The sequence below is a fragment of the Penicillium angulare genome (genome assembly GCF_028827245.1).
Source record: "Penicillium angulare strain IBT 27051 chromosome Unknown utg000004l_segment0_segment0, whole genome shotgun sequence".
Taxonomy (NCBI): domain Eukaryota; kingdom Fungi; phylum Ascomycota; class Eurotiomycetes; order Eurotiales; family Aspergillaceae; genus Penicillium; species Penicillium angulare.
This window is the reverse complement of record NW_026623163.1, coordinates 8,955,989-8,979,477: the sequence shown is the minus strand read 5'-3', so window position 1 is coordinate 8,979,477 and position 23,489 is coordinate 8,955,989. Positions and strand designations below refer to the sequence as shown.

The window sequence follows — 23,489 nt, the reverse complement described above, 5'->3', positions numbered from 1 at the left end:
CCATTGTAGGACTAAGAATACGAGTATCCCCGCAGTTGAAGTCAGGAAGGAGACAAGAATTTTTCCTATTCCCACTTAACCTGATCTAGTATCAGACAATCATGTCCAATATGCGCTTCCAAGTGCGTTTTTCTTGGCTTGGATCGACGGGTATTTCGATCTCCCCCTCCAAAAGGCGTCCTGACCAAATATCCATTTCCGAGGCAGAAACAAACTGCGACAATTAGTCCTAAATGCTGAATAAAAACAGTGGAGCAATAAAGATCACTTACTTTCGTGCGATGCCATACCTTCCAGGCAATAAGAGGCACAACAAAAATCGGAATCCCAATGTATGAAGATATGAAGGTTTGCGTAGACCAGTGACCTTTAATGAAGACGGAGAATCCGGTAATGAGTAGAATAACAGTGGCTCCGATAGCGCCAAACCAAGCTATATACGGTTGAAATGGCGATTTCCAAGGAAGAGTATCCCGGCTGACGTTTTGAGCTTTAAGCCCGGCGTAGAAGCGAATATAGCAAACACAAAGAATGGCCCATGCTATCAATCCTGCCATAGTTCCCAGGCTTTGGAGCCATGCAAAGGCTTGCGATGCTCCTCCAGTGCCGACACCTGCGGAGGTCAGCTCTAGTCTGAGTATGAGCAAAAGAGAAACTCACTCAGGTATGCTAGAGGTCCGAATAACCAAGACGTAATCACAGCAACATAAGGTACTCCCTTCTTAGTGACCTTTCCAAAGAACTGAGGTAGATGCCGGTCTGTAGTCATGGCTAGAATCATTCGAGAACCGACCCAGCAGTATGAATTGCCCGCAGACCAAGCGGAGACCAAGATACACGCATTGACAATAGATGGCAAGATATTGATTCCGGCAGACTTTATAGCAATAACAAATGGCGACGCATTTGCATTGTAGGAGCCAGCTGTAAGATCTGGATTTCTGGGATCGACGATTAATCCGATCAAAAAGGCCCCGAGGATGTAGAAGAATGCGATGCGGTAAGTGATATAGCGAGCTGCCTTGGGAATTGCATAATGAGGATTTACCGACTCGCCAGCAGTAATGACAACAGTTTCGATACCAATATAGGTAAATGCAGCATTAACAAAGGATGATAAAAAACCTAAAAAGTGGCCCTTTGGCCCAGTAATGCCATCGTAATTCGTCCATGCGCCGGGGTCATGCCAGTAGCGAAAGCCTATATTATCCCGAGCAGTGATGACGATAGACACGAAAATTAATCCAATGAAACAAGTAACTTTCACAGCACCTCCAATGACCTCTGAGTCTCCATAAAAGCGGACACTCATCAAATTGATAGAAAGGATCAAAACAAGGCTGACAGTCACAACTACAGCAGGCGAGATATCTGACCAGAAGGACACGATGATTGCAGCAGCAGAAGTTTCAGTGGCTATAGCGATAGTAAAGCAATAACCATATGAGATTGCCAGTGAGAATCCCACTGCTGGGTCAATGAAGCGAGTAGCCCAGTGAGGGAAAGATCCGGCTGTAGGGAATAGAGTTGCCAGTTCAGCAATACTTTGCATAACACACCATAAAACCATTCCTACTATGAAATAAGAAAGGAAGAGCCCAGCCGGTCCAGCCTTTGTATATGCAGAGCCAGTTCCAATAAATAAACCAGTGCCAATTCCACTGCAAAATCCTATCATGGTCACTTGGTAGTTTCTCAAGCGACGTTGAGTGGCACCTCGACCACCATGATTCAGCTCGAGGGCCATTTTCCCTTCATGTGTGACATCTCCCACGGCAAAATCAGCCATGGTGTCTGGCTGAATATCATCAGCTGAGTTAGTTTCTGGTTTCTTCATCTTGCATTTCTGATTTTGAGTTCGGTGTGCTGATGAAGAGAAGAATGGGAATTTATAGGAATCTTCTGCAGCGGATTATACTCCGAAGACACACCCGGATCACACTGCTGTTTTAATCATTTAGACCCAACTACACTAGCCATGTCGGCTCTACAAAGCCCCGGACCTGTGAGCGGATAATAATGAGCTTTGGAGATTCAAGTTCCGGGACATGCGGGGTAAAGGTAGTTGAAAGGGCTAGTTATCTCTGATTCCGCGCTATTCGACGGGCCAGAGATACGAGTATAGATAGTTCGAGGGCCCAAGCTGAAAGGCTATTGGAGGGCTACTTATCAGCTTTGGTGAATTTGAACAAAGTTTCCGCTACCAGTTCTCTGGGGCCATGATCTGTGGGTATAGTCGAGGACTTTGAAGTGGTCATGATGCCTTTTGGAGATTAGCATCGGCAAGGCCTCCGAGGCGAATTGGCTGTCTATATGTGGATGCGGGGAATAGCTTGGCTGAAATATTAATGCATGGAGATATAAGCTTTAATACAAATTAGTACTTATGATCGGGCTTGGTGATGGAATTGGCATGGCTGCTTGAACTTTTGTGTTGAGTTTGGATCGAAGTGACTTGTTGGTTTGAATTTCTTTTCTGGACAGGAGAGACATGACCGTCCCCTTATAAATTCAGACGCAGACTGGATATCTCTATACCCCTGATCTCCTATTTGACAGAGGTCCCGCTCGTCATAATATTTCCGCTATCGAGGCTCACACGCTTGGTCGTAGGTGCTGCCTGTCCGCCACTACTCACGGTGCTAGCTGTGTCATCGTTGGCATATTTGCAATCATATCCGTAGCTCGTGCATGTGCCACATGGGTATTCTGCGTCGCACTTTCTCTTGCGTTGGTGGCAGGGGATGCATGCCTTCTTCGCGCGCTTGCGTTTGGCAATCATCATTGACATGATTGTCTGTTCCTAAGGGAGTCAGTGCCTCGAGACCATCACCTAACAGAGTACAACTGCTCTATTTGTTTCTTTGGCGGTTATCTCACGGCATTGATGGTTTGCTTTGTTATTCTTGAGTGGTGATGGGGGCCAAGTTAGAAGGGACACTGAGTGGCGCTACCCTAATTAGTGAATTACCTGCGAGCCTTGCCTTGACAGACTATCTTCATTTGCAAGTAGGCTGGGTCATTAAGTCAAATCAATAGATTTGTTTTATTGAATGTCTCATTATCGAGTAAAATCAAGATAAACCCATGGTTGCTGGATCCCTACCCGCTAGAAAGAAAGATTCTGAAGTAAATGTACGTCTTCCAGGAGAGAGATACTGGGGTATATAAGGCCAGGGTGGTGGCGTACTAATTGTAGTACTAGTGGAGGAGACTTGAAGAACGGCCAATCATAATCGATGGATTCGGTAGAAGATTACTAAGGGCTAGATCTAGGTAACTAAGTTAACTAATTAATATATACTATACAGTTAGTAAGTAGGGTGCCATTATTATGTTCAAACTTGAACCCCACATCTGCACAATGGAACTTCCCCTGCAATACCATCTCCCTCGTTAAAAATAACAAACTTGAACAACTTCTAAGCTTTATAAACTGAACACAGATAGTAGTAATATATATTGATGTCAGCTCTATATCATAGACACCGTTTTGACTGTCCTTTATAACCATCATTATCATTTACTCCTGGCCCACATTCCACTCACATACATAACATACCATCCCGCCTCGGCAGTTGGTATTTATGCGAGTTTAGATCAGGTCGATATAGCCCAATGCTGCAGAGCAAATATACTAAGTATATTGAATTCTACTACTTCTTTCAGCTTCTTTTAAAATAGAACTTTATTCTCTCTGTCTCTTATACTATTCCTCTTCATCTTCCTTATTACGAGATTCTGCTCGATGATGGCGCTCTGACCGCCAGTCGAGACTCCCTTAGCACGACACACATAGAAGCAAATCGCGCTTGATTCTTCAGCAACAAAAAAAACCTCATTGACATTCAAGTTTGTTTGAATCTTCTCTTTGTCTATAGACCTCTCTTTTGATTTTTATTCTTTTTTTATTCTCTAATTTTTAACACACAAGGGTTATACACCCTTCAATTTATCTCAAAGCCCACGTGAAATCCAGAGATAAGCTCGAAAAGGGAAAAAAAGAGAAAAAATAAAATAATACAAAAACAGCCCGCTCGTGTGCCTCTTCAACTCCCCCCTCTCTTCCCTTCACCTTCTGCAACTCACTCCAACAGCCAATCTCTCCGCCCTCGTGCGCCCCTACCCCCCGAATGTGGCTATTCCGGGTCTTCTCGTCGGCCATCTTCCTCGCCGTCACCGTCTCCTCCATCCCGCTGGCCTTTGACGTGGGAGGGAAGACGTGTGGTCTGGCCTTTTCCCTATCCCTAGCGACCTTCTACTTCCTCTTTTCACTATTGCGCCTCACCACCCCGGATCGCTCATGGGTTCGCGCGTCAATCGTCACTCTCGTTCGCTCCACACAATGGATTCTGATCCCGATTCTGTTAATTTGGTCCCTGAATCGCTTTTCTGTCGACCCGGATAATGCCAGTGGATGGGTAGAGCGCACCTTTACCGGAAATCACGCCCAGGATGGTTCTATTCAGGAATGGCTCTTTGGTCGGGGTGGCTTGGTCGAATCAGCGACTCTAGGGAACTGGGATCGACTTCTGCGATGGTCTACACCCGTGTTCCAGTTGGCAGAGGGGTTCTGCAGTCTTTTGGTTATCCAAGCTGCAGGCCAAATCACCCGATGGCTTGTGAATCGTGGCGGGCGCAGCGATAGCTGGATGGTATGTAATTTCACTTTGTTCTCTCCCTTTTGGCTGTTCTCACAAAATTTTAACCTGAATCCGAACAGATCGGTCTCCTCGTTCTATCCGCGACTATCATCTCCAGCTCCGTATATTTCCTTTGGCGCGTCCTTCAGTTCCCTGAGATCTCCAACGTGGATGCGGCCCTCATCGGTGTCTCTATCACTTGCGCGGTCATTCTGTGTGCTTGGGGTATTGGTAGCGGGCGCGGAAATCCAGTAGAGAGCTCTTTGCTTTTCGCCTACATTGTTCTCTGCATCTACCAGATCTTTACTGACTACCAGCCCTCATACCCTCTGGAGCAAGTCCCGTCTCCTACACAAGCTGGCGATTTTCCCCCGCTTCCACCGATTCTCATGGCGTCGTACTCCACACTCATGCACGCTCTATCGCTCCTCCCCTCGATCATCCATGCAGCTTTCAATGTGATCACCGCTGTCTTCAGTGCCGTCACTCCCTCGGTTCTGATCTCGCTCTCTTATCGACTGCTTGTTCTGTATGCATCAACACGGATCATCCCCGCGGTACGAGAATCTGGAGCCCGTGCGTTGTCGCAGGAGGCTTCTCTTGAGGACTCAGATGCAGCTGGTCAGGCCCTTGCGTTTTTGAGCTATTTCTCTCCGTCCATTCTCATTGCCGTCTACACCAGTCTCCTGATGCAGCATTTCTCAACCACCTCACAAGCAATGGGAGGAGACGGCGAGTGGTGGGATGTTCAAGGTATTGAAGGGGGCAACCTTTGGCGATGGATCAATCTAGCCTGCACTACAGCGCTGTACGCAGTGGAGCTCTGGCTTGGGGAGAACGATGATCTTGATAATGGTCTGGCTGGTCACTGGAAGACTGATTGAGGGAAACGCAAGCCTACAGAGTGACCAAGGGGTGGCATGCATTCATGTTTCGAGTGATGCCCCTTCTAAGAATGGATCTAAGTGTCCTGATCTCTGACCATCAACTGTGTCCAAAATTCCGAGGTGAAAGACCATGTTCGATTCAAGCGATCCCCGACAAACGTGTCTGCCGTAAAACGCGACGTTAGTCTTTATCTTTCTGACCAAGTCCTACTGGGCCATTTTATAAAACTTCATCCCGTCCGAAGAGCTGGTCTCGCTTCCTTGAATCCCCCCCCTTTGCTTCGAGGTCTTTTCCATTCCAAGAACCGCCAGTCTTGGTTTAACAGTGACGAGTTGCCCATGAAGTCGCTCTCGCGACCAACCAAAATGGCGCACCTCTTGTCTTCATCTACAGACTTCTTTTCCAGTGCTATGCGCACACCTTGGAACCCCCATATTCCCTTCAAAGCCCCTTGGCTACATGGCTAGTGTTCCTCATCCAATTTATCTCCAATCGTCATGTTGGAGGATCACCATCAACGCCATTGAAAATACAATTTTCTCACTTTACCCCCCTCATTAGTTCCCACTCTGGTCGGGTTTGATGAGATTTCCTAGCTTCTCATCCATTTTCTTTTACCGTTTTATCTGCTTCTCTTTCAGTCTTCATCCTTTTCAACTTCTTCTCATGACCCCATGATACCAGCTGCTATGTTCTTGCTATCACACCTTCCTATTCACGACTGCCAGCTTATACCCTGTGTTTTCTCCCATCTAGCCTGGCTTATCTACAGTTCTTTTTTGCACTCTGGCTAGTTGAAGCTTGGCATTTTACTTTTCCCTCATCCTCCGTAATGTGTTCCATTCCTCTTGCTCACAGTTCACAATTCTTGTACATAGGATACCTGGGTATTTCCTTTTCTACCCCACCCCGCAGTCCCCTTGGGGCTTTTTGAATAGAGAAACTTCTTTAATCATCTACATTCATTTTTAGAAATATATACATGACGTCGTAGGATAAGAGCATCCACTCTATATCGGAAATTGTAAGCTGAGTCTCGTAACCCTTTTGTGTGATGATGTGATGATCTAGAATTTCCCCGCCCGATAAGGACTGCATGCTGCATGCTGACAGTCATGAATATGAACAGACATCCAACTCTATCTCATGCTAAGGTATAAATAATTATTTAATTGCGCTAGAAACAGTTACAGGCATAGCAATTTGTTATTCTTGTGTCGGTTGTTGCAGTAGGCATATGATTTGATATCGACAATTTAGATAGGATAACGCTCCACACAATTACAGAAGGGCATACAAATAAGTATTTGGAGCCTTGAATGATACAAGGCAAAGTGGAAAAGACTGTAGTCTGTAGACTGTAGTCTGTAGAAATGAATACATCGAATGCAAAATATAATCGGAACTAATCCATATAAACAAGCAGAAAGGGAGGAGACCAATGCCACAACGCGCTGATGTTCCATAGAGATCAATCGACTTCAGGTTCAGACTCAATATGAACCGATCACAATCATACTCCAATTCCTCTTCTTTTTTTTCGAGTTTGTAAATGTATCACCCCATGTACCAATATCGATGATACTCTCTTGCCCTGTCCCGCAATACACCTCATCCCTCGAGGTATTCCATAGCGCCAGGCTTTTGAACATAAGCACATAAGAGAAATAAGGCAGTAAACCCCTCCCAAAATGAATAAGTCATTTAAATCGAAAGAAATTGAAAATCAAACTAAAGAAGAGGAAGCAGAAGCAGAAGCAGAAGCAGAAAAAGACAGAAAAGATAATAAAAGAAAACCCCATAAGATATCCATGCAATGCATCAAGTGAAGAGTTGGTCAATCACCGGCGAATAGGTACACCCTCTCGAGCAGGCGGGGGGCTCACACTGGGTTCTCTAGGCTCCTTATCCTGCAGATCAGGACCAGCTGAGCCCTCGCTGATGCTAGTACCCCGGTTCAGAAAGCTGCCCTCCTTAATGGGACTGCGGCTCTGAAACCCGACCGAGCCCGGGTGACCGCTAATGCTACCAGGGATCTGCTGGCCTCCTTGAGCACTGATACTACCATTGCCAGTCGCAGTAGCAGGGTTATTGGCACCGGGGGAGGTAGCGGTTAAGTGTGGGATATTCTCGGGGACGGGGTGTTGGGAGCCGATGTTGGTTACGCCGACATCTGAAGCTTTGCCAGCCTTGCTGAGGGCGTAGTCGCCTGAGTCAAAATATTTGCGTTCCTATTTAGAGAAGAAGAGAAAAAAAAGAAAGAGTTGATTAGAATTTGATTTTGAAAAAAAGAAATCATAATGATAATAATTAAAAGATTGACAAAGGGGAACCCCGCGGTGGAAGGATTCACAGCTATGTGCGAGGGGGAGGGGTTAGAACTCACCTTGAGCTTGTTCTGCAGGAGATCCTTCTTGTTGGGCATCTTGCCGTACAGACGGAAGAGTTTCTGTTCCTCTGGGGTCATGGCCTAGAAGGGGAGATTTGAGTGTCAAGACATATTTCATGGTGGGGAGTGTTGCGACTCACGTTGATATCGATCTTGTTCTGTTGGTGGGGATTCATGGTGGGCGGATTCTCTCAAGGGGAGAGATGAAGGGAGCGATGGTTATTGAAGGACTTCAAGGGTGAAAAGAAGTGTATGGAGATAAAATTGGGACGATGAAGTGGGTTTGAAAGAGAGAAAGTTGGGAGAAGCTCGAGAAACTGGAGGAGGAGAGGTGGAAGGTCAATGGGAGTCTCGGTATCGATAACAGACTATCCGGTGCAGCCCAATTGTTGAAGAAACTCGGTACTTTTACTTATGCAGGGAGGGATCACACTGGATTCAATTATAAGGGAGATTTCGAAGAAGAAACAATTCAATATGAAATTCAAATATAGAAACATGAATCATCGGATCATTATTAAATCCCTTTATTTTGTGAGGCGAACATAGGCAAACACTGTACGTCATCAAGGAGATCATTATACTCTAGTATACATAGTATAGGTATCTAAGGAGACATACTAGTAGTTCAAACCAATGAATATAATTCAAGTTGGAAAAGAAGAGACTCGGTAAATATTGAGAATCTATAAGAATTAATAGAAACTAATCCTCCCTTCCAACTTGAAACTGTCAATTGCCTCGACTGTAACCCGGATGTGTGTGGGCCCGCGAACTCTACCAACTCTTCTTCCCTCGATCATAGTTTTCCCGTCTTTCTTTTCCCCCAGTTCAAACCCTCATTTCCCCATTTCCCCTTTTTTTTTCCGGCGCCATGGCTGATCAGACGACCCGGGCTTTTGTGGTTGAACACTTGGATCCCGAGCTGGGCCCGTGGTCTGCACTGGAATATGCTGCCATTGCTCGCGAATCGCATGACCGCGGGGCTCGATTCCTACTGAGTTCTGTGCCCGCCGAGCTGCAGATGCCCGCTGACCTCGCCGCCACCCGCGGATTGGAGGTGGAGCAACGCAGTGTTGAAGAGATCTTTGCGGATCGCAAGGACAAGGTTTGTCTATTGGATCCGTCGGCTAAGGTGGAATTGAGCCCGGAGGATGGTGACACCTTTGATGTGTTTCTGTTCGGCGGTATTCTTGGTATGATTCCCTTTTATTTCTGTTTCTTTTCTGCTGGTTTTTTTTTGGTTATTCGCCATTTCTTCTTTTTATAATTGTGTGCATTCAAACCAAAAAGAATTTTGAACATTTCATTAAAAAGAAACTATAAGCTAACTTAATATGAACCGTCAGGTGATGATCCCCCAAGAGGTATGTCTGATATATACTATCATATATCCAGGGCTATGCTCTTCAAGATCTTTTATACAGCCCAAACCCGAAGAAAGAAGAAGGAAGAAAAAAGAAGAAAGAAGAAATCAACTAACTCCCTGTAGATCGCACGTCTGAACTCCGCAAAAAGGGTTACGTTGGTCGCCGACTCGGCCCCAAGCAAATGACCACAGATACCGCCGTGCGAGTAACTCGCATGGTGGTGCACGAGAAAGGTAATTCCCAATTCTTCCGTTTTAGGTGGATTCCAAGGTTCACTTGTTAACTTTGTTTCAGTCCCGTTGGAGGAAATCCCCTATGTCGATTACCCGGAAATTCTAATCAACGAACATGAACGCACTGAAATGCCCTTCCGCTACGTCAAAGATGCTAATAACGAGCCGATCATGCCTGATGTAAGCTACCTAAGCCCCTAAGCCCTCCCCTGACACAGACGCTAGTACCTATTTTGCAATGGACATGGCTAATATCCACTTAAGGGGATGGTGGATCTGATTAAAAATGACGCCGACAAAAGTGTTGGTGATCTTTTCTAAGATCGGGTTAATCAACCCACTGGTGTGAGTTAAAAAAAGGGAGTAAAATAATATAGAGAAATGAGCAAGACGAAATGAAATCTTTTTATAATGATCTGTTTATACTTAGAGTTATAGTTATTCGGTAAATCCAATGCCGAGGTCCTTAGACCCCTCTGCTATAGGTAGCTTCAGTGTTTGAAGTTGATGATCCTGCAGATGAGAGAATATGGAGTTGCCTGATTTGACTACATCGAGAGTGGCCTGCTCTTAGTGATACTGATTGAAAGAGATAAAGAGATATTCCATCCTCAGGGATCAATTTCCCCTAAAACAGTTCTCAATAAGCCCACCTGGGCGCATCTATAGAGTCCCAAAAAGGGCATCGGGGCATTTGAGCTGGGCATTGTAACAGGTTATGTAATGTGGCTGTATGGTACGAAGAATTTCAATACGAGCCCACGCTGAGGTGAAAGACTATTGGTATTTAACATAGAATACCAGTACAGTATACATTACATAACCAGTCCAGGCCACGCCAGCCAAACCCGCTTCTGTCCCGTCATCTCGAGTCCCTTTTTCCACTTAATCGATTTGTCCCTGATATTTCCCCTGGATATCGAAGCAGAAACAGTTTGAATCTCGCCCTCCATAATTTCCTTCTCTATTCCCTCCGGCGTCCTTCGCCCCCATTCCTTTCTCCGCCCCGCTATCCGATGAGCGCTTGACCTCGTCATACCAAATCCGTCGCGGACCTCTCCAACAACACCGAGCCCTTCCCTCACTGAAACACAACAACTAGCAGCAACACCCACAAAGTGCACAAGTCCGCTGGTATCGGAAGCTATTGGATATGTCTTCGATACCCTCGCTCCCTTGTTCCAAGAGGGGCGGGGCCCTAGCCATGTTATCATGGGGGCTTTCCTTGTTGCTAGCACCAACAGTTACAGCTGCTCTCTCGGCCGCTGATTATTATGTTCACGATCTACCAGGGGCGCCGAAAGGCCCTCTTCTGAAGATGCATGCTGGGTAAGCTTAAAAAATTCCTTGGTTTTTGAACGAAGTAAAGAAAAAAAAGGCAAAAACAAAGGGATATAGCTCTAATCGCAAACATTCAATAGACACATCGAAGTCGACCCAGAGTCAAACGGCAACCTTTTCTTCTGGCATTTCCAGAACCATCACATCGCGAACCGACAACGTACAGTTATCTGGCTAAATGGCGGCCCGGGCTGTAGCTCTATGGATGGAGCTTTGATGGAGGTTGGCCCGTATCGACTGAAGGATGATCATACGTTAGAATACAACCAGGGATCGTGGGATGAGTTCGCCAATCTGCTCTTTGTCGACCAGCCCATCGGCACCGGCTTGAGTTACTTCAACACAGACAAGAAAAACTATGTTCATAATATGGAGGCGATGGCAGCGCATTTCATGATTTTCTTGGATCGATTCTTTGAAATGTTCCCAGAGTTTGAGAGGGATGATGTGCGTATTCTATACTTCTTTGGTCTCTGGCCACAATCGTTGGATCTGGCTTCTTTGCTGACTGTTTGGTCTCTTATAGATATACTTGGCTGGCGAATCTTATGCAGGACAATACATCCCATATATCGCCAAGGCTATTAAAGATCGCAACAAGGCGATCTCACAGGATGTTCAAGAGAAATGGCCGCTGAAAGGTTTACTTATTGGAAATGGCTGGATGAGTCCAACGCAATACCCGTCGTATTTTGAATATGCCGCGCGTGAAGGTGTAATCAAGAAGGGCACAGACGTTTACCAGAAAGTGGAGTCTCTACACAACTCATGTTTGACCGAGCTGGAAGACGAGGATACCAGGAAACAAGTTAGCGTCGCAAAGTGCGAATTCGTATTGGAGCAGATACTCGATCTAACCAAGAAGGGCGATGACTCGTGCCTCAATATGTACGACATTCGTCTTCGAGATTCCTCCTGTGGCTATTCCTGGCCCCCAGATCTGAAATATATCACGCCATACCTCCGACGAAAGGATGTCGTCCAGGCGTTGAATCTCAATCCAGAAAAGATGACTGGCTGGGAGGAATGCGATGGTCATGTGCATGGGGCCTTGTCTGCCTCGAATTCCACCGCCGCCGGCAAATTGATTCCTGGCCTCATCGAATCAGGAGTCAACGTTCTTCTCTTCAGTGGTGACCAGGATCTGATTTGCAATCACATTGGAACAGAAACTTACATTCATAACATGAAATGGAAGGATGGAACTGGCTTTGAGACTGCGCCTGGAGTATGGGCCCCGCGCCATGACTGGACTTTCGAAGGTGAACCGGCTGGTATCTATCAACATGCCCGTAACCTGACTTACGTCCTTTTCTACAACTCGAGTCATATGGTTCCTTTCGACGCCCCTCGTCAAACTCGTGATATGCTTGACCGCTTCATGAATGTAGACATTGGTAGCATCGGTGGACGTCCCGCCGATTCTCGTATTGATGGTGAAAAGCTACCCCAGACATCTGTGGGTGGCCACCCCAACAGCACAATTGCCGAGGAGGAAGAAAAGCAAAAGATCAAAGACACCGAAATGCACGCGTACGCCAAATCCGGCGAAGCTATTCTGGTGGTTGTTATCATTGGTGTCACAGTCTGGGGCTTCTTTATCTGGCGCAGTCGTCGATCTCACAAGGGCTACCGTGGTGTTCGAGCCCAAGATATGGATATGGAGATGCGTGCTGGATCCATATTAGATCGGTTCCAGAACAAGCGATCCGGTGGAGTTGGAGTTCAAGCCGGCGATTTTGATGAATCTGAGTTGGACGAATTGCACTCGCCTGGTCTTCACCGAGACCAATACTCCGTCGGTGATGAAAGTGACGACGACGCTTCTTCTTCTCATGTGGACTCTCGACAACCCACAGTAGAAAACGATAAGCATACCGATCCTTTATGATCCGAATTATCACGTCATGTCGTGTGAAGTATTTAATGGATTTGCTTTTTTATCTTTTGTACTCTCTATCTTGGATGTTTCTTGTTTCATTATCCATTCTGGGTCGGTCTTCATTTCCTGGCAGGTTAGCTATGGTGTGCATCTGTACAAAGGCGTATTCATTGAAATCTTAATCAATAGACTCAATATATCAAATTTTTATGATGTTGACATGATCCTTTCAACTATATAGTTGATGCAAAGAATTTTATATGCTTCAACCAGGTCTAGATACTTAGTTAGATATACCACACATGAATGAGGTACATTTTATCTTTCATTTTTACCGCTGCAACGTCCACACTTTAACGCTGCCATCATCCGCAGTTGTGACCAGGACATCTTCTTCCTCTTCCGTAGATCCACGATCCGCCCGTTTAGCCCAAGCAGCATGATTCATCTCATATAGGCCATGAGCACCATCAATCACAGAAACGATAGTCCACTCCGTCCGCAGCAAAGACTTCTCCGCCGCAGGCTCACTATCCATAACATCGGCATCAGACTCAGGAGACGCAACAACACGCTCCTCATATAGAACAATTCGTCCATCAGCACCAACAGACGCAAGAAGACCGGTCCGCCGACTCCACGCAACAGCATAAATCGCCAATTCATGCGCATGCGGCAGCAAAGCATCCTCCTCCCAGTTTTCATCTGTTCCAGTCGGTCGAATAATACTTGGAATACCAGTAGCAGCAGATGACATAGCTCCCGGTTCATCGCCATTCGCCTTCGGCAAGCGACGCCAAACCCGAACAGTCTTATCATCCGAGCAAGAGACAAGTCTAGGACCAGAAAGCGCACGCTGTTCCGCCCATCTGGACCGTAGCGACGATTCATTCGTTGATCCCCGGAAACTAGGCGTAGTTTCAGTTCCCTCCCAATCTAAGAACCACACCGTGCCCTCATGCTTCTTGAGACAAGTCACCTGGCCCCAATCATCGAGATCTTCACGCCAAAGCCGGATAGTATCATCATACCCGCCACTAGCAAGACATTCCTCAGCAGGATGCCAAGCAACACATTTAACATCTCCAGCATGCTCCTGCATAACGGCAACGGTCTCAAAGTTGTTGTCCCCATCATCCAAATCCTCCCAGATCCAAATAGACTTATCCCTCGCACAAGTAGCCAGTAACATTCCAGACGGCGACCATGAAACAGACTTCACCTCGCTATCATGACCATCCAGAAGCACTGCAAAGCGCCACTCTTCCTCATCGATATCCTCGGCATCATCATCTCCAGAATCCGCAGCATTGGCATTTGATGAACCCTTCCCGACTCCATCGGCACCACTAGAAAGTCCCAATCCAGTAGCTTCGTCTTCGGTACGGCCGTAGTTATCCCATCGTCGCCAGATGCCGACAGTTGCGTCAAAGCTGCCGGTGGCTAATACGCTTTCGCCTTTAATGTGAGGCTTCCAGGCACATGTTCTGACGCTCCGTTTGTGCCCGCCTGAGATAGTTGAGAGGAGTTTGAAGTTTGTGAGGGAGTATACCCGCACAGTTTTGTCGGAGCTACAGGTTGCGACGATGGGGAGAGTGGGGTGTGGTGCTGTGAGCCAAGTGCGCTCTAAGGATGGAGGGGTTAAGTCCGATAGAAGTGTGAGGGTCGGAGATGTCATGGTTTATTGAAGGAGAGGAGCGGAGAGAAGAAATAGAGGGAGGGAAGGAGGAAAGAGTCGAGGGTGAAGTTGGAGGGGGAAATTTTAAAGTTGTGAGGTTGATACTGCACAGGCATGTGGGGTGGTTCGCGATTAGATAGAGGGATTTGACGGGCAAGATTAGATAGGAGTCTACACTATTGATTCTACCTTCTACTATAGTAGCAGCTCCTTTACTTCTTTAATGTAAACAAATCGATTAAAAACAGGTCAATATTGTGTTCAATTTCCATCCCATCTGTATTATTTCTCCATGCAAACGCCCAATAATTCTCATTGTCTCATATACAATATTTGCCTCTACCCAAGCACAAAAGTCCAGTCCCAAAAGGAAAACAAAAATTAGACCAAAAAGATATCAAGAAAAGGAAAAACTCCGAAGAAACCATGATATTAATCAAGAGAGTAAAACGAACTCAAATTATGCAGTCCTGGAACGCCATCACTGTGCAGGGGCGCTTTCTTCATATAATCGCTCATAAACTTCCCCATGGCAAAGCCAATCTACTTCACGCACTTTCTCCAACTCCTCCACCAGCTGGCAGACCTCGCTTACAAACTCGGGCATACCCGCCGCAGCCAAGCTCTGACTAGCCGTTGTCGTTGTACGCACCCTCTCCGAAGCACTAGAAGCACTCAGGCGAGAGAGAACATGACTTCGAAGTCGTGAAAGGATCAATCGCGCGACTGGGTCCGAGAAACTAGGTGCAGGAGATGCACTGCCAGTCGAGTCTGAGGTCGAGTCTCTAGAGGAAGTGGACATCTCGGAAGAGCTTTCAGATCGGACGTGAAGAGCAGTGGATGGTGCGGCCGCTGTACTTGCGGTTGCCACGGGTGCCAGCACTCGTTTGATTGCGGCAGCAAGCTGAGCACTTGCGGCAGAGGGCATGGGATGAGTTGCCTCAAGGATAGACTGCACTCTGTCTGCACGGATTTCATTAAAGTCGAGGGAGAGAATACGATCTGCCTCCGGCTTCCACTGAGACCGTGCGTCACGCTTGAGCAGGTTCTTAGCGGTCAACAAAATCGATGCCGTGGCTACGATCTGGAAGGTTCTAGCGTGAAGACGCTCCAGTCGCTGATGATCTAGAGCTAATGTTTCAGGTATCAGGTCTTCTGAAACAGTAGCGTTGCTGAACACTAGGTCTGCAAGGCCGTGGGCATATACTCGCGTGGTATGTGGACGTGGTTCTCCATGAATACCCTCTGGGTCTCGTTTCTTCATCTCGTTCACAATAACATTTTTGTTAGTGCGCCAGAATCGTCGAGTTTTGCCCAATGTAATTGAGTTGTCGGCAACCCCTCGCTCGAATGCACGCTTTTCATACCCCGGAGCCTCTTGGATCAATTGAGGAGCCGCCATCTGAATCATGAAATTTGTATGGTCGAGGGAAAGTAGGTCAATGATGCTCATAAGCCTTGCTAGTCGGTCAATGGCATCTCCAGAAGTATCTTCGGCAAACGCCTTGACCGCAGGGTCACGGTATGGTGCACAAAGACGGGGTAACATGTTGTTCATGAAATCAAAAAAGTTGTCATACGAGAAAGATCCAGCTTTACACTGGCTTTCCACTAGTTTAGGATCGAGAACTTCGCTGATAAGCACATATAGAGAATTCCCCGGCCGAAGGGAGCGTAGGAGACGATCTTGAATCACGGTAGCCATGGAGACTGTCCATGCAGTTCCCTGGCCAGCTTCAACATCTCGTCTCATCTGCTGACACATGTGCTCCATAACCTGCCTTCTAGGATCAGCGTATGAAGATTCTTCGATCTTAAATTCTTTGTTGAGTAGAAGCTCATGCACCAGCACTCGGTTCTCGGGGAGTGCCGTTAAAATTTTGGTAAATTGTTCATGTGGAGAGAATCGTTGCTTTTCCAACTCTTGAAGAACTGCGGCATCGACATTATTAAACGACTCGCTTATAGGAGATGTCATACTCTCTGTTAAGACGTCCGTCGATGGGGGAACTGCCTCAGCTGAGCGAGGAATGGCTTGCCTAGTAGCAGATTGTTTTCTCTCACGTTTTGCTTTCTTGAGTGCATCTCGTACCATCTGCATAGCACGATCGGAACCTGCAAGACGCTTGAGACGGGCCAACAAAAGGATCTGATTCTGCCGAATGCCTTCTCGATAGTCCTCTGCTACTCCACCAGCCGTATCGCCCTTGACTGTCTGCCATATCATTTCCAATTCGACAAACTGGGCAAGCATGATCTCGATCAAAACAGTCGAATCATGAGATTTCCATGCATGGAATGCCGAGAAGAATACATTGTGGGCTTCGCATAAGGCTTGGAGATCTGCAGTTATCACAGTGGGCGAGCAGCATCCGGACGACAGTAAGGCAGCAACTTGATCAAAGGCTACAAGGAGTTCCTTGGCCTTAGAAATCAGATCTTGCTCTTGTTCACCATCTCCGCTCAAAACCTCAGTAGGATGGGTCACAATGAGATAGCTGCTGAGGAACGTACGCACAGCGCCGCGTTCTCCCATAGCGCCTCCTTCCATATCGTTCAACCCGCAAAGTCGAAGGACTTTGACCATGGTGTCGAGTACGGTGCCCTTTGAGACGAAACGCCCGACTTCTTCGAACGGCATCTCCCGAATTCTGTCGGCTGATAGATTAAGAGTCCTGAATTCCCCCATTACTTTCTTTGCATGGTGAGTTCTCCATACTCGTTGAATCTTTCGGGCAGCTACGTCTTGAGTGAGTGACCTAGTGACCGCTCGAGACATTTTCTTCTCCTCTGCAACGGGGAGACTGCTGGTACGCTGGCGCCGATGAGTTTGTTGGTAAAGAGCTCGCCGCTTTTCAGCCTCTGCAAACTTCTCTGCCATTTCCAACTTTTGACGTGCGTATTCAGCAGCCTTCTTTTCCCGTTGGTCCTCCGCCTTCTTCTTGGCCCGCTTCACTTGTTCTTCGCACTTGGCCGTTATACCAGCTAGCAAACGTTCCCGAGCTTGTTGAGCGGCTAGCGCTCGTTCCTCGATCTGCAAATTTCTCGTCGCCGCTTTCGATAGAGCAGCGCGCAACCTGACCTTTTCCGCGTGGAGCGCACGGTCAGCCAGCCGCGCCTTACGGGTTTCGAGGATAGATGTGCGCCGGAGGTGTTGAGCAATATGGTCTGCGCTTGGTGTGCCATTGGAGGAGGTGTTCGAGTGGTGTGAATGTAGGGATGAAACAGAGCTTCGTCGTGACGAGGCAGCAGAGGAGCGCCGGGCCTTGCTGCTTCGGCGGTAGAACCGTGCAGCGATATGTGGTGGTAGGGTCAGGGGAAGGGCCGGGTCCTCGGATAACATTTCCACGTCAGGTTCGTTTAAAGAGCCTGGGGAAATAGGGGTTGGCCCTGAATCGGGGAGTTGAATTTCGATATCTGAGTTGCGACGCATCATCGTGAAGTTGAATAAAGGTAGAGCACGCTATGTAGTGTAGCCGGCGGAGGGAGTGAACGCGGCGGGGCAGTCCACAACTGATAAGCGAATCTACGCGGTTGGGAAGGCGTTCCTCATAAGAGTTCCATACAAGTCCTTTTGGCGGTGTGTTTTCAAGTCAGGTCTGGGATCCAGGAGCGAATACAAGAAGTATGGAGGCCTGAAACGAGGATTCGGAGGAGTATGCTCTTGCTAGGGCGGCCGGGGTTACGGAGGGATCCGTGCTTTGTTTCAGGAAAGGGAGAAGGATTTATTCATTTTGAAAAGGAAGGAATAGTTGAAGGACGCGAACATGAAGAATGGACAACAGTCAGCACCCAAGATCACGAACGCAGGAACTGTTTATTGCGCGATGGAATCTCATGGCCGCAAGCAGAAAGACGTGAACGAGGCTTAGCTAATCCACCTCGTGGTTGCGGGAATCGTTTATCCCGTTTTATAAGCAATGACAGACATATTAGTAGTAGTAAAATGCACGATGGCAGATGAATGGTCCGAAACGATATGTCACGGCTGTTTCCGGCGACTTGAAAAATTCCTTAGATTCGTGTCTATTTAGCTGCTAAGACTGTTATGTTAAACTCCATGAATTACGTCATGGCATATATCAATTTACGACTACATACTCAGGTACAGTGCCCGTCGGTATGGTTGAAGGGCTGAATACGAAAGGCATTATGCAGTAGGAAAGAATTTAAGAGACATTGGATATTTAGATTCATAGCTAGACGAGTTGCACCCCGGGCGCCCATATCGCCATGCAATTTGCAAACTATACAATGCTATGTAGGTAGCACTCATGTAAATATGGGGTTTTTTCCCCTGACGACCATCATAAACCATCAACAATCTTTATGGCCTGATTTACATCCAGGCAGAATGCACGCGAAACGAAAAGAAAAGAAATGTAGGCGGTGTTAGTGGAGAAAGCCAATTGTCGGATTTTAGTTTGTTTTAGACGCGGCGTTGCCTCCAGAAACTACAAGCGGGCCGTTCTTGGTACCGACAACACCGCTGGTATAAGGTGAGGTGGCTGGCATCGTGGTCGTTCCTGCACGGTGCTTGAGATCAAATTCGGAAGGCACTTCAGATGGTGGAGGTTTAGGTGGGAGGTGGGAAGGCGTGCCCCATTTCGCGATTGAATCGCGGGAGTTGGAGTTTGGGATTCGGGGCGGAGTGTTGTGTTCCAAGTTCCGGTTGCTGGTAGGATCCGCGTAGCCAGGCCATTGGCTTTGGACACCAGGGACCATATTGGCATACGGAGGGAGTTGATGTTGCACACCCTGCATTGGATGACGTGATGGCGGTAGTGCACCTGGGACAAATGAGCGTGTCTGGGGATTGAAGTGTGATCTAGCCATATTTCCTGCCATGGCTGACCCATTGGGATTTTGGAGTGTAGAACTCAGATGTTGCCCGGGGTATTGAGCGTATGGATAAGAGGCCATATTGGAGGACATGGTCTGAGAAGAAGGATAGTTGGGCCAATGGACGGGATGTTGATTGCGCTGGTAATTTGCCGGATAATTTTGCTGATTCCAATTAGGATTTTGCTGATACGGGCCAGGCTGGGGGACGGCAAAATTGTTCATGGAAGGAGACGACTTGGTTGATGATTGCTGGCTTATCATTCCATTCTGGTTCATCGATGCATATCCAGAGTAGGGCGATTGCTGGGGAATGTTTCCTCCCTGCCACGAACCATTTGTGGGCATCTGTGGCGACATAGCCAATGGGTATTGTGGCATGTTGTTCATATTCATGTTTCCTCCATTGTACATCCCGTTGTTTCCACCAGAAGGGACGTAGCCATTTGTGGGCGGAGGAACACCTGGTCCAACCAAATACGGTACCTGGCCGTTGTAGGATCCATCGCCCACAGTTCCATTACCACCGGCAAACTGGGCTGAACCATTGCTGTACGGTGCTCCGGGGTAGTAAGCATTAAATTGAGACCGGGCCTCAAAGCCATCATCGTGAGCAGTTCGCTGTTTTTGGTTTTTCTTGCGTCCGGTCGTGGAGCTGGAACGTGACATATCAGGATTTGAATCGCCACTAGCTGGTTCTGATTTTGCACTGTCGGGAAAATCGCGGAAAATACGCTCACGAGCCTGGTTATATTTGGCTTCTCGTTCTTCTCTTGTCAACGTTAGACGGTCCTTGGCTGGCGTTCCACCCGAAGATCCCGAATCTTGGCCATCGCCAGCCTCCGAAGGAGCTTTGGATGGAACAGACGAGCTTGTTGCTATACTACCCTCGGTAGAAGGCCGTCCCACATCGTTTCGGCGCATGATCTTCATCGCTGGAACAGTTGGCGGTGGGGTAGTATTGCTGGCGGCATGTAATTCAGACAAAGGTGTAGGGCTGGTAGCAGTTAGCTCCTTGTCTTCAATACTCGATTGGAACGGATATGGAGAAAATTTAGGATTGCTTACAGTCTGCAGAAAGGCGTCCGATGAAGACGGACTGACGTGACGTTGTTATCAACAAAGTGCGTAAGATGGTAGTAGTCACCCAATTTATGTGCAAGAAGTCGTCCAAATGCATTTGATGGTGGCAACTCCAGTGATTGCTCACTAATTTTTGAAGATTAGCATTGAGTGAAATAGTAAACAAAACGTGGTGGAAATTATTTACCTATCGTCTTTAATAAAAGAACGTATCTTTTCCTCCAACTGAAGAATCAGAAGCCGGTCTTTGGGCGATTTCATTGCCTCCAATAATTTTTCGTCTGGATCAAGCGGAAACCCATGAAGTAATTGATCGTCTTGCAAACCGCCAGGGTCGGCAGGGACCACAAAGTTGTTGGATACGGAGTCCGGGGGTATAGCAACTAAACCCCGCTGGTTGCCTCCACTAGAAATGGGGTCGGGTACAGGAAGAATCCCTCGAGGCCGCTGGGCATTTACGTCTCGGAAATGGTCTCGAAAAGCTCGAGCCCCAGCCTCAGAGCCTGTGACCGAATTCGGTGCACCAGATGCAGGGCCTGAAAGGGACTCCTCTTCGTCAATGGCTTGAACACTGGCACTATCGTCGGGTCGTACAGAGTCTTTCTCGTCCATTGCAAAAGTAGTTACTGAAGCGAGACTCTTTGAGTCGAAGTTGGTCATTTTTGTTGATGAGCTAGAGAGATGGGTGCGATCATCATCAAAGAAGTTGTCTCGTTTGAGAATACCACTTTCATGGCCATAAAGCGAGGAAGTTGAGTCGTTGCGGTCTTTCCGCAGGCCGATGTCGATATCTCGCACTGCTCTCCCAAGGCCATCAACTATATGATCACCTGGAGAGCCTTCCGGTTCGATTGTGTTTAATGAATGGGTTTCTGGCAACGGTGCACCAGCATCAAGTGATTCCGAATAGTTTGGTGAGTGTCCCGGTAGAGCATCGTGGCTCACATCGGATAACGAGGGTGATTGTGGATTACTAGGTGCGGGCATAGCAGCGATCTAATGGAGGGGAAAATATTAATTTCGGACACATAAATTCATTCACGAGAAAGCAAACCTTTGCAAAGGAGAAGTGACTGTCCCCTTGCGATGTACTTGTCGATGCCATATCTGCAATGTAGGCCACGAGGTGGATAACAAGATTTTATGTTTTTAAGATTTCAGAAGAATGGAAATCAAGTCGATAGAAAGCCGTAATTAACAAGTTTCGGTCTTGTTACCACTAAAAATCGGCGATTGGAACGAATAGAGGTGACTGGAAATTCCCGCTTCACACAAGCCAAAAAAGAAAGACATATCTCGGGTACAGGGCCTTCGCCATAGGGAAAAGCTACAAAAGAAAGAAATTAGTATCGGTATGAAACTTCGGAGCCCATTCAACTGTGTGTTTGGGTGGGAATAAGGGTAAGCAACCAAGAGGAAATCAATATGATAAGCAGATCTTACACGATATCAGAGCTGGTTCATGGTCAGGCCGATAAAGGAACTCGAATTGGTATTGGAAGAGCGATTTTGATGGGGAGCGAGAACTGGCGGCAGATAACACCACGATTTATGATCTCACTGCTATAAGATCAGTCTTCAGCAAATCCCTGACTGCAGAGAAATGGGGAGAAGAAGGAACGTTGGAGGATCGGATTTCTGAATCTTCAACGCCCGAAGAGTTTCAGTGGGTGATTTAATTGCCGCGCCCGACCGCCTCTACCGCGCGTCTACAGTTTCCTTCAACAGCCGCGACCACTTGAGAAGCGTCTGATCTAAACAGATTTTAGGGGAGGACGATTTTCACACTGATCTTCTGCCTGGACTCATTCGTCTTTATAAAACTTCTCTTGTCTTGCCATCGTATTTTCAAGCTCCATGAATCGATATCGGAACGCCCCCACTCTTAGAGGCCCTAGCAAAGCCTCGCCGAATACGTTATGCCAAAAATGTCTAAAACGAGATATGTGCCCCTCGTGATCCCTTACCCAGAACAGTCTGATGCTGACAGTGATAAACGACACTATAGCTATGAATGCAAGACGACGGCACAAGAGCGCCCATACATCTCGCGACCTTCGCGAACCCAACAATTGCAGAACCCCAAATTAATCCCCAAACTTTCGACGGAAGTGCCGGGTGAACTGCTACCTACGTACGTTCTTCTATTTTATTCAGTGTCGAAGGAACGATCTTTGCGAATACAGCAAGACCCTGAAGCTAATCATGGAATAGTAAGGGTTTGGCCGATGAAGTATTAGCGAAGCGTGAGGAGGAGCGTGGTCGTAAGAAAGACCATGATGAAGATACAGCAGATCGATATGGGCATTCTCAAAAGCGAGAGCGATCTATTTCATCCCACTCGGCTCATTCAGTTTCTACGATATCCACAACTCGTTCTGCTTCAGCATCACCTGCTCGTCGGGGTGCGCAAAATGGACACGATGCCAAAGACCAACCAACCAAACCCGAAAAATCACGTAAGCGAAGGTATAGCGACTCCAGTGAGAGCTATTCGGGTTCTTCCTATTCTTCGGATGTCAAAGATCGCTCCGGGTCTCAGGAGTGGGCCGAAGACAGGAACATTCGGCGACGTCGCCGAGAAAGTAGCCCTGAAGAGCGCGGAAGGCATCGCGATTCTCGTCGACACCGGGCTCATCGACGTCATCCAAGTACGGACAAGAGCCAAATAACAAAAGAAAGACGTTCCATGACTCCAGATACCGGCCATGCTCGTTCTGAACCAAGGTCATACCGGGATCGAGAAGGCCCGTCTAGTCAACCTCATGCTTCCCAGGCAAGTCGATCGAAGCGGGATTCTCGAGCTCGGCCAGATCAACCTCGGGAACGAAGTCCGAGTCCTTACAGCAAGCGACTTGCTTTGACCCAGTCAATCGGAAACTAGTTGAACACCTCTTGTTTCTTCTATCTTCATATTTTGGCTGGACAAATTTTGGATTTCTTCTTCTCATTGGTGCAACTGCGTTGCCAACTTTCTCGGTTCCATGTGGAACAATTGTATTACTAGCATATTCATACATTCCAATGTGCAGACCCTTTCCAACGCCTACCAATTTTGGATCCATGAGATGCTTTTGGCCCAAATCAGACATCACGCTCACAATAAATAAAACAGTAAAACATGTTCGAATCCACATTGC

At 47.3% G+C, this 23,489-nt stretch overlaps 10 protein-coding genes across 10 annotated transcripts; 4 read left to right on the top strand and 6 right to left on the bottom strand.

The window, feature by feature from the left end:
- Positions 1 to 91: 91 nt before the first annotated feature.
- N7478_007291 (amino acid permease/ SLC12A domain-containing protein) lies at positions 92 to 1,837 on the bottom strand (the record flags this gene model as incomplete). The annotated part of the gene is made up of 3 exons (XM_056923505.1): positions 92 to 214; positions 273 to 613; positions 661 to 1,837. 3 exons carry the CDS (start codon positions 1,835 to 1,837, stop codon positions 92 to 94), a joined length of 1,641 nt encoding a protein of 546 aa, XP_056781542.1.
- A 711-nt stretch (positions 1,838 to 2,548) lies between these two features.
- N7478_007290 (Zn(II)2Cys6 transcription factor domain-containing protein) lies at positions 2,549 to 2,791 on the bottom strand (the record flags this gene model as incomplete). Its single annotated transcript, XM_056923504.1, has 1 exon — positions 2,549 to 2,791. One exon carries the CDS (start codon positions 2,789 to 2,791, stop codon positions 2,549 to 2,551), a length of 243 nt encoding a protein of 80 aa, XP_056781541.1.
- A 1,342-nt stretch (positions 2,792 to 4,133) lies between these two features.
- N7478_007289 (ICE2 family protein) lies at positions 4,134 to 5,527 on the top strand (the record flags this gene model as incomplete). Its single annotated transcript, XM_056923503.1, has 2 exons — positions 4,134 to 4,655; positions 4,724 to 5,527. The coding sequence occupies 2 exons, from the start codon at positions 4,134 to 4,136 to the stop codon at positions 5,525 to 5,527; spliced, it is 1,326 nt and encodes a 441-aa protein (XP_056781540.1).
- Positions 5,528 to 7,372: 1,845 nt separating this feature from the next.
- On the bottom strand, positions 7,373 to 8,096 carry N7478_007288 (endosulfine family protein; the record flags this gene model as incomplete). Its single annotated transcript, XM_056923502.1, has 3 exons — positions 7,373 to 7,762; positions 7,918 to 8,001; positions 8,061 to 8,096. 3 exons carry the CDS (start codon positions 8,094 to 8,096, stop codon positions 7,373 to 7,375), a joined length of 510 nt encoding a protein of 169 aa, XP_056781539.1.
- Positions 8,097 to 8,794: 698 nt separating this feature from the next.
- N7478_007287 (SAM-dependent methyltransferase) lies at positions 8,795 to 9,844 on the top strand (the record flags this gene model as incomplete). The annotated part of the gene is made up of 5 exons (XM_056923501.1): positions 8,795 to 9,116; positions 9,270 to 9,287; positions 9,413 to 9,523; positions 9,585 to 9,703; positions 9,788 to 9,844. The coding sequence occupies 5 exons, from the start codon at positions 8,795 to 8,797 to the stop codon at positions 9,842 to 9,844; spliced, it is 627 nt and encodes a 208-aa protein (XP_056781538.1).
- Positions 9,845 to 10,841: 997 nt separating this feature from the next.
- On the top strand, positions 10,842 to 12,755 carry kexA (serine-type carboxypeptidase kexA; the record flags this gene model as incomplete). Its single annotated transcript, XM_056923500.1, has 3 exons — positions 10,842 to 10,852; positions 10,945 to 11,311; positions 11,391 to 12,755. 3 exons carry the CDS (start codon positions 10,842 to 10,844, stop codon positions 12,753 to 12,755), a joined length of 1,743 nt encoding a protein of 580 aa, XP_056781537.1.
- A 322-nt stretch (positions 12,756 to 13,077) lies between these two features.
- cia1 (iron-sulfur cluster assembly protein CIA1) lies at positions 13,078 to 14,424 on the bottom strand (the record flags this gene model as incomplete). The annotated part of the gene is made up of 1 exon (XM_056923499.1): positions 13,078 to 14,424. The coding sequence occupies one exon, from the start codon at positions 14,422 to 14,424 to the stop codon at positions 13,078 to 13,080; it is 1,347 nt and encodes a 448-aa protein (XP_056781536.1).
- A 481-nt stretch (positions 14,425 to 14,905) lies between these two features.
- N7478_007284 (IQ calmodulin-binding motif domain protein) lies at positions 14,906 to 17,860 on the bottom strand (the record flags this gene model as incomplete). The annotated part of the gene is made up of 1 exon (XM_056923498.1): positions 14,906 to 17,860. The coding sequence occupies one exon, from the start codon at positions 17,858 to 17,860 to the stop codon at positions 14,906 to 14,908; it is 2,955 nt and encodes a 984-aa protein (XP_056781535.1).
- A 983-nt stretch (positions 17,861 to 18,843) lies between these two features.
- N7478_007283 (putative R3H domain protein) lies at positions 18,844 to 21,454 on the bottom strand (the record flags this gene model as incomplete). Its single annotated transcript, XM_056923497.1, has 4 exons — positions 18,844 to 20,263; positions 20,335 to 20,475; positions 20,537 to 21,345; positions 21,404 to 21,454. 4 exons carry the CDS (start codon positions 21,452 to 21,454, stop codon positions 18,844 to 18,846), a joined length of 2,421 nt encoding a protein of 806 aa, XP_056781534.1.
- An 823-nt stretch (positions 21,455 to 22,277) lies between these two features.
- N7478_007282 (zinc finger CCHC-type containing 10) lies at positions 22,278 to 23,233 on the top strand (the record flags this gene model as incomplete). Its single annotated transcript, XM_056923496.1, has 2 exons — positions 22,278 to 22,483; positions 22,564 to 23,233. 2 exons carry the CDS (start codon positions 22,278 to 22,280, stop codon positions 23,231 to 23,233), a joined length of 876 nt encoding a protein of 291 aa, XP_056781533.1.
- Between the last annotated feature and the right edge of the window lie 256 nt (positions 23,234 to 23,489).